The 10,328-nt window shown below is 34.8% G+C and overlaps 1 protein-coding gene across 1 annotated transcript; it reads left to right on the forward strand.

The window, feature by feature from the left end:
* The first annotated feature begins 9,537 nt into the window (after positions 1–9,537).
* LOC149219610 (17.8 kDa class I heat shock protein-like) lies at positions 9,538–10,017 on the forward strand. The gene has a single exon (XM_089386871.1). It carries the CDS (start codon positions 9,538–9,540, stop codon positions 10,015–10,017), a length of 480 nt encoding a protein of 159 aa, XP_089242997.1.
* Positions 10,018–10,328: the final 311 nt, after the last annotated feature.

A 10,328-nucleotide genomic window follows, 5' to 3' on the forward strand; every position in this document is an offset into this window, starting at 1 on the left:
ACTCTTTCCAATTGTTGTGGTGTTGCTTTAAAGAAGGTGTTGCTCTTTGTATCCTCATAATGTGCTATCATTTTCTCCATGAAAATTTACCACGTAACCAGTTGTTTATGAGAACAAAGCCCTTCATACCATAAAAATTGATCTGGTTCTAAATATGAAGATGCAATACATACCTTTTGTAACAGTGGTACACCATGTAGATCAAAATATTGCTCCATCTGAAGTATCCAATTTACCGGATCCTTGCCACCAAACTTCCTCATCTTGATTTTTCTTGATTTTAGGAGCTCAATCTTGAAACGACCGTAACTCTGTACTTCTGAATCTTTAAGTTCTGAAATTGCAACCTATAGTAGCCCTCTATTTCCTCTTTCCAATGCCACTAGTCTGATCCAAATTGGATTCTCCAAGAAAGAGTTATGCACAATCTCCCAAGATGACCTAATTATAGACCTTTCCAGAAGAGCGAACTTGTATGAAGTGCCACGTGTCACTGTTTCGACCTTTGGAACTGAAAAATATATACAAGAAACTACAGTCCGTCCTCTTTCTATACCTTCTTACAAAATTTCAATCTGATGCTCAGAGAGAAAGTTATGACAATTTTCCCCAAGTCACCTATTTGGAATGTAATTCAGGAGTCTGCAAAAAGACCAACTTCCTCAGATCATATCTCCACAAATATAGCGCGAAAAGCTCTGAAATTCGGACCCGAGATTCAGCGCGATTTCTTCTCAAATGGGTTTTATTTTTTAGCTTCTGAAACATTGCAAAAAAAAAAAAAAATATAGCGAAAATGCCACGATGACCTGTTTGGAGCAGCGAAACCCTAGAATCCAAAGCTCTGATACCAAATGTTATGAAACCAGCTCACAAAAAGATAGAAAAGATAGTTGAACGCCTTAGAATTCAACCTCTTCGAGGGGGCAACCTCCCTTACATTACACAAATGAACAATTCTTGGATGATTCAAATGAAAAGACCTCCTTTCTATATATAGGAGTCTAAGGGGTCATAACATAATTAGAGCCGACATAACAATAATAATGTAAGGGCACAATAATAAAAATAGTGGGCTTCTATGGGGCACAATAGTAACAATATGGGCACTACATGGGTACATCAATATAATAAGTGGGTTGTACTAATAACAATAAGGGGTTACACTAGTAGTATAGGGGTCTAACATCAATACTTATACCACTCCCTGGATGTTGTAATATTGACATTGTTATTAATCTCTATTTTAGAAAATGTCGATTTAATTCTAATAATTATGAATAATATCTATTTTAGAAAATGATTTAATTATAATAATTGTTAATTTGTAAATAAGTTAACCAAATTAAGATTGTTATTAGTCTCCATTTTATAAAATAATGTAATTATAGAAAATGTGAATAAGTTAACCAAACTAACATTGTTATTAATTTCTATTTTAGAAAATGATTTAATTATAATAATCGTGAATAAGTTAACCAAATTAACTAAATGAATTAATTATAATAGTCATGAACAAGTTAACCAAACTAACTAATATTTATATTGAGAGGATGAACTTATATTTACATTGAGAAGCTTAATTCTGTTGTTGAATTGATATTTATATTGATAAGTTGAACTGTGTTAGTAGTAGAAAATATAAAAATACTTAATGATAAAATGGATTTGAAATAGATTGAAGAATCTAAAATTTTAAATATATACACTACTTCTCTTCAGAAAATTCGCATACATATACTACTTTCCTTCAAAAAAATCGCAGACACATCCTGAAAGTGAAATTCCTGATATGCGCATGCGAGTTACTTTGATTGGGTCAACAATTCCTTGGTTGGTTTCGCTTATGGTATTGAACAATCCTCAGTAATGGCATGTGGTAATTCGGAGATAAAATTCCTATATAAGGAAGAGATATTAGGAGTTATAGGTATCTGTATACAATTGATGAAGTCTTTATTAGCTTAACATTCTCTCTGATTAGGTGCGCAGCAAGAACACAAGGAAGAGAAAATATGGGTGATCTGAACATGCTTTATGAAGCTAATATTTGTTTAACACAGGATCAATGAAGACTCATTGTTCTCGTGATGAATTGAAGTGTTTTGTATTGTTGGAGTAATGGAAGGCCAATGAATTCAATATGTTTTGTCTTAATGAAGAGATAATAGTGGATTCTTACAAATCTGATTTGAATTTAGAGATTAATGAATCTAATGTAAATATGTTGCATATGTTTTTAGTATTTACAGAGATTTGAATAGATATGGTTGTGCTCTTGACAGAATATGCAAGGATATTCTATCTCATATGAAGGTGTATAAAGGACTATTTATGCAAAGACCACCGTAATCATGTTATGCAAAGATCTAATCTTCTTTTGATGTAGAGATTAGTATGTATTATTTTCAATTGATTATGGGTCTCTTGGTGACAGGGATTTGAGACAATGATTGTGATTAAATTTTTGCAAAGATCCTATTGATACCATTTCAGAGATTTGATATGATTTGTTGATTATTGGCTTCTGTGATAAAAGATGCAGGGATATACATATATGGTGCAAAGATTGGTATAGCTACTCGATAATACAGAGATCTTGTATGGGATCTAGTTGTATATTGGATTTTTGATGATGACTAGGTTAATTATTATATTACGGTTTTTATATAGTAAATAATAACCACTAGGTTAAATAGTGATAACTTTAAATTTTTAATGGGTAAGTATTGACAGAATTGTCCTATTGTTGTGCAATAAGCTTTATGTTGTTGTAATGGAATTATTATGATTAGGCCATATTCCTATGGCAAGTGTAGGAATGTATTGGATCTATGGTGGAATAGAGAAATGGAAGCTGGAATTTGGGTAAAAAAAATGAAAAGATGAATAACCGAAAAAATGATTAAACTTCAACTAGATTTTGGATAACTAATGCAAATTTCCCACAAGAATTTTGGGGTAGATAACCAAAAAGAGATATAAACTCCACAACGCCACATTAATACTTCTAAGAATTTCCCAAATTTTTAGTAAATAATGCAAATGAGTAAACACCCAAAAAGAGATTTAAGCTACAATAATACCATATTATATACTCCAAATAATAATTTCCCATATTATAGAAACTAAGACACGAGAGAAATTCACTAACACCATAGCTTTAAATACCTATTATTAAATCTTTTGAACATTTAATTGTCACATATGCTAAAGTGTAAATATCCTTAAGGTCCACATGGTTTTAAAACAAAAAAAAAAATCTCTAAGTTGAAAAGAAATGGATTTTTATTTTTGGTTCGATAAATTCTTTTCTCTTTTATTGTGAAAATGTGATGTATAAGCGAGTCGAGAAGTGATTAAGGTTGTATTAATGTTCTATGCTCTTTCACATAAAAACAATTTTATAAGTAGTATCCAAAACATATTTGTGAGAATGTGATGTCGAAGTGAATATCACAAATGTGATGTCGAAGTGAGTAGAAGTGATTATCACAAATGTGATGTCAAAGTGAGTAGAGAAGTAATCGGGCTTGTATTAATGTTATATGCCCATTAGCAAAAATAATTTTATAAGTGGTACCCTTAATTGATTTACTCATCTTCTTCACAATGTTAAATAGAGGTAATGGATGGAATTCCTAAATCAGGATTATTTATGATACTATGTGAATCATTTTTGTTTCAATATTAGAAATTCGCAAGATGTAATGGATGAAATTCCTAAATGAACATGAATTTGATACTAAGTGACTTGTTTTACAAAATGAAATGGATGAAATTCCTAAATAAACATGAGTTTAAAACTAAGTGACTTGTTCTTATCTCAATGTTAAATAGACTAATGAATTGAATAGTAATGAGTGTAATTTCTAAAATAAACATGCCTTTGACAAAGTGATTTACAAAATTATTAGTGCATTATGTCAAAGAATAAGGAATGAATATCCACACTACAACTTCATATTTTAAAATAAAAGTATTAAAAACATTAAAAAAACAAAAAATGTTAACCTTCATATTTTGAAAAAAATATTAAAAATTTATACATAAATAAAAATTAGATAAAACATATCTTCACCAAAAAAAACTTAAAAAATATCATATAAAAACTATAAACCTAAATGAATTTTTAAGAAAGATATCAGTTTCAAACATCAATTAAAAAAAAAATCTTAAAAATTTTAAAATTCATTTAAAAATATAAACTTTAAATTTTTTAAGAAATATACTAGTTTTGTTGACTTCAAATCATGAATAAGTTAACCCAACTAACTAATCTTTATATTGAGAAGTTGAAATTATATTTATATTGAGAAGTTGAACTGTGTTAGTAGTAGAAAATATAAAAATACTTAATTAATACAAAAGTCCATATATAATATGAACAAGTATGAAAAAATTGAATTCACACAGAAATAGTTAAACTTAATTTAATACAAAAATCTATGTACAATATGAGCAAAGTATGAAAACTCAAAACTTCGAATTGACACAGAAATACTTAATTTAATACAAAAATCTATGTACAATATGAGCAAAGTATGAAAACTCTGAATTCACATAGAAATACTTAATTTAATTCAACTTATGTCCTTGAATTATTCTGTCAGGCCAGGGTAACTCCAAAATGAGCGGGAGAGAAAACTGATCTTATTATTCATTAGCTAACTCATATTTATATACATAAATACAACGGATCAGTTCATCTTCCTGATGACTGTCCAGTTCACCCATCCGTTTCGGATTAGGTGTCAACATTCCCCCCCTTAATCTGAAGGGATGTTGGTGAGTCCAAGCATCGTTCTGAATCTTTCAAGCTTTTCTCTTCCAAGCGCTTTGGTGAAGATGTCTGCAATTTGCTCGTTTGTGGAACAATGACGAAGATGGATTGTTTTGGCCTCAACATGATGTCGGATCAGATGATATTTAGTATTGATGTGCTTAGTACGATCATGGAACTTTGGGTTCTTGGCCAACTTTATTGCAGATGTGTTATCAATCATGAGTGGAGTTGATTGTATTTGTTTTACCTGTAAATCTTCAAGAATTTTCCTGAGCCACACAATTTCTTTCGTTGCTTCAGCTGCTGCCACATATTCTGCTTCTGTTGTGGAATCTGCTGGTACTAATTGTTTGCGTGATCTCCAGGAGACAGCTCCTGATCCAAGACTCATAGCATATCCTGAAGTAGATACCCCAGTTTCTTTGTCTCCATCGAAGTCTGAATCAGAGTATCCAATCAAGTTGAAGTCGTCCACCTGTGTATACTTGATTCCAAGGTCTTGAGTTCCCTTCAAGTACCTTAGAACTCTTTTTGCAGCAGACCAATGTCCCTCACAAGGCTTTTGCATAAACCTGGAGAGGATTCCAACAGCAAATGAAATGTCTGGTCTGGTAGTAGTGAGGTAGATGAGACTTCCTACAAGTTGTCTATACTTTGTTGCATCCTCAAATTCCTTTCCTTCAATAGATGTGAGCTTCAAGTTTTGTTCCATTGGAGTACAAAGGGGATTGCACTCTGTCATGCCAAATCTGTTTAACAAATCTCCAATGTATTTCTTTTGAGAAAGAAATATGGACTTTGGATGTTGGGTTACTTCAATGCCAAGATAGTAATGAACATAGCCCAAATCAGTCATTTCAAAAATTTTTCCTAATTCTTTCTTTATGGATGCAATATAGCTTTCATTGTTCCCTGTCATTAAAAGATCATATACATATACCACAAGATATACAACTGTTTTTTCAACTTTCTTGACAAATAAAGTTGCATCATCAAGATCAAAATGATTGAAGTTGAGTTTCAGAAGATGCTCAGTTAGTTTTTCATACCAGGCTCGTGGTGCTTGTTTGAGGCCATACAAGGACTTCACAAGTTTGCATACTTTGTGTTCATGTCCTTTCATAGAAAATCCTTCAGGCTAGGACATAAACACATTCTCTTTTAGATCTCCATTCAAGAATGCAGTTTTTACATCCATTTGATGGACTTTCCAATTGTTTTGAGCAGCTAGTGCAAAGAGTGTCCAGATGGTGGCCCATTTTGCTGTGGGGGCAAAAGTTTCCTCATAATCGACCCCTTCCTTCTGTGCAAAACCTTTTGCCACAAGCCTAGATTTGTGCTTGTCAAGTGAGCCATCAGCCTTGTATTTGTTCTTGTAGACCCACTTGCAGCCAATTGGTTTGGTTCCAAATGGAGGATCAACCAGCTTCCAAGTGCCATTCTTTATGAGGGCATCATACTCCTTCTGCATCGCTTCTTTCCATTCATCATGAGAAGCAGCTTCTTTGAAGGAAGTTGGTTCAAAATCTGTAGACAAGTTCAATTCACAATCATAAGTAACATCCATATCAACAGGTGAATTAGAGTTATCTACATCACCTCCATCTTGTCGGTTTGTATTTTTGGTTCCTGTTTTTCCAATTTCATCAGGATGAACACTTTCAAGTGTCTTTGTCAGCCACTTTGGGGGACCTTTCTAAGATGGTCCAGGCTGCTCTGTTGATTGAGTTGGGTCTGAATCAAGATTGAGTCTCCCAATTCTATCAATTACATCACTTAAAGCATCATCCGTTGTTGGAGTGTCATGCAGGGGAGATTGTTCTTCAGAAGGAGATTCCACATGTTGATCTAGTATAGGAATCCCCCCTTCAAGATGTGGAATCTGCTTATCAAACTCTTGAAATGATTTCGGTTTTGTGAATTTATCCAAGCGATCAAGTTGCCGCTCAACAACACTGTCAGATTTGGATGATTCAAGAAAAATGACATCTCTAGATAAAACAAACTTTTTATTTACTTCATCATAGAGGCGGTATGCTTTAGATGTGTTTGAATACCCCAGGAAGATACACTTACGACTTCTAGCACCAAGTTTGTTTCTATGTACCTTTGGTATTAAAGCATAACAAGTGGAACCAAAAATCCTGAGATGTTTTACCGAAGGAACATGTCCATACCACAATTCATAAGGAGTCTTGTTTCTTATAGCACTAGATGGACATCTATTCTTTATATATGTAGCACATAGAACAGCATCAGCCCAAAACATTGTCTTTACATTTTTGAAGAAAAGCATGGATCGTACCATATTCAAAATTGTTCTGTTCATTCTTTCAGCTACACCATTTTGTTGAGGATTATAAGGCACAGTTGTTTGATGTTTAATCCCATGTTGGCGAAGATAGTGTTCAAATTCATTTGATGTATATTCTTTTCCATTATCAGTGCGAATAGACCCAATATGAGATTGTGCATCATTTTCAATCCATTTATGAAAATTCTTGGATGTTTGAAAAGCATCAGATTTGTTCTTCAATAAATAAACCCAACACATTCTGGTGTAATCATCAATAAATGTTATGATATATTTATTTCCATTTGCAGAAGAAACAGGCATTGGACCACATAAATCTGAATGAATGAGTTCAAGCTTCCTATGTGCTCTTGAATTTGAATCATGAAAAGACTGTTTGCTATGCTTTCCTAGAATGCAAGCATCACATTGCTTATGTTTTCTAGGAATTGTAGGCAAACCAGCAACACCATTTTTCTTCAACAAGCGGAGGCTATCATAGTTTAAATGTCCAAATCTAGCATGCCATAATAAACTTGATGGAAGTGTACCTTCTTCATGATGAGAAATATATGAAAAATGTTGTGCATGAGCAGAGGTTCCTTGCAGTTTAAGAAGTCTTTCTTCTTCTATACCCCTCATGACAAGTGAATGGTCAGATGCCTTTCTTACCTCAAGCTTTCCATCAAACATATGAATGGAGTGACCTTGCTGGCGGATGTGGACCAGGGACAGCAAGTTTCTCTTGAGTTGTGGGAGATATAGAACATGATCCAGAAGAAAGTCTGGAAGACCAGGCAGTTTAAGCCTGATTGTGCCAAGCCCTGATGGCTTGATTTTTGACTGATCTGCAAAGTATACTGCTCCATCAACATTATCAGTGAAATCTTCAAAAAAATCTTTCCTATGAGTCATATGACAGGTTGCTCCTGAATCAAGCAACCAGTCATTTTTCGAAGAAGCAAGTGAAGCATTAAACAAATCTTCATTTACTCCAATGTTACATTGTGCCTCAATATAGTGAGCGGATTCAGGTGCTTTACCTTTGTCTGTGTCATCAATTTTACCTTTCTGCTGATTTCTTCTCTGGTCAATCTTGTCCCATGGTAGCTTGCACGTAGAAGCATCATGTGATCCATTTCGTTTGCAGCGAATGCAATGCAGATCTGCCTTTTCTGCTTGAGAATGTCTGCCCCCCCTGCCTCTGAAGTATCTTCCTCTTCCTCTTCGTCCACCTCTTCCTCTTGTAGAATCTTGAGCAGGATGCTTTTCTTTATGAGCAAGGCAAACAGTCTCTTCAGAAGATTCAGGGACTGTTTTCTTTCCAAAGGCTTTCTCTCTTTCAGCAAAATTTTTCACAAGAGACTCAAAGGTTATGTCTTTAAGATTTCCATTTGCTTGTAAAGACTCAAGATAATTGGAGTAGGTAGGATAGAGTGCTTTGAGAAAGGCAATAAGAGAGATATCCAGCTCAACCTTAGTGGATTTAATGTCATGCATTATAGACTTTATTTCAGATGCAAGAGCAAGGGGATCATTATTTTTCAGTTCAAGAGTGAAGAGTTTAATCATGAGTTGAACAACTTCAAGTGCAGAATGTGAATCATAGAGTTCTTTCAGCTTTTGTAAAGCTTCAAAGGCAATGGAATAGGATGAAATATGACGACTTACTTCTTCATTTACAGATGCTGCGATCAAAGCATAGGCTTTGTTGTTCTTGTTTTCCCAAATGACAAGTTCTTTATCTGATGTAGGCTGCACAGGGTCTTTGTCTTCTTCTCCAACACACACTCCTTTCCACAACTCATTGTAGATGAGAGTGTGTTTTACCATCCGAGACCATTCAGAATAGTTCTCCTTGCTAGTGAGAACTATTCCGACCATAGAGATGATTGAATGCATTCTGTAAAAAATACTTCTGCTTGATAAAAAAAAACTTCCTTACAGCCTTATGCACTATATTTTCTACAAATCCCTCTAATGTGTGACAGAAGGCATCAGAATTTCATTGAAATATTATATCACTTTATGCTTCAATACAGCATTACTAAAAACAAAAAACTGTGCAATATCACTATATCACCTCCACAAATGCTTTGATATATAAAATGCTCTGACTGATATGACTTTGAATGCTTTTGAAAACTGCTTATATAACCCCTTTGAAAACTGCTTACAACACAATACTTAAAACTGCCATCATAAATACATATCATCAGCACAACATTATACCGCCATTAAAATCATCTTTCTTGTCATTCTCAAACTTTTTGAGATGAATCAGGTTAAAGTCATATGGTTATATGCATAAACAAACTGCGCAATTACACTGCATAAACAAACTGCGCAAACCAGCTACCATAATCAAACAGCGCAAGTCATTTGGTTATATGCATAATCAAACTGCGCAAATATTTGAGGTGTAGACAGAGGTGGCATCGCTTCAGGCTTCATAAAGATGGAGATGGAGGACTTCGGTCCCAAAAATATCCTTCATTTGCCTACAATCTCTGCCAAGATCCTGCGCCTGGTGATTCCAGATAGCTCGTTTCACGGCAGAATGGCAAAAGTCGGAAAGTTTGGTGCCCTCATTCCAATGTCTGGTGGCCATAATAATGCATTGGATACATTGCCTTCGGACGTGAGGGATCAGCTATTTCAAGCTGCCATTAATTCCCCAAGGAGAGGCGGGGATGATCATACGTCCCTATCACTGAACAACATTCTGGCTGACTGGAAGGAGACACCCGAAGCACACATTTTCATGGTGGAACTTCCAGGTCTGAGCAAGGAGGAGATAAAGATACAGGTGGAAGATGACCGACTTTTGAAGATAAGCGGAGAACGCAACAAACAGGAACGTGAGGGTGAGAAATGGCACGGGTATCAAGGGTATATGGCGCGAGATGAAAAGCGGCTATGGCGCAACGCTCGGTGATCTTCCTCTGAGAGGGTCTCCGGCTTTTCAACAAAAAACAATGTATATACGCAGATGTCAAGCCAAAAGACGAGAGTCACCAAAAAACGCTTCTATGCATTCAATAACAAAAAACGACTCGTCACCAAAAAAACGAGTGTCAGGTATTCCTGCGCGGAGGCACCAAAAACGCTTCTATGCATTCAATAACAAAAAACGCACATTCAGTATCAATTACTCATGATCTGAGAGGGCGCAGTCTCTGGCAGTCAGAGGCATTCAATATCAATTCAAAAATCAGAAACGCATCAACGCTTATAGTGCAGTAGCGT

This window comes from Pinus tabuliformis, chromosome Q (assembly GCF_031772625.1).
Source record: "Pinus tabuliformis cultivar Carrire ecotype Pingquan chromosome Q, CPIR1, whole genome shotgun sequence".
In the NCBI taxonomy this organism is placed as follows: Eukaryota; Viridiplantae; Streptophyta; class Pinopsida; order Pinales; family Pinaceae; genus Pinus; species Pinus tabuliformis.

Excerpts from the sequence above, each read along its gene's own strand:
- LOC149219610 (XM_089386871.1), top strand. The coding sequence starts at position 9,538 with ATGGAGATGGAGGACTTCGGTCCCAAAAATATCCTTCATTTGCCTACA.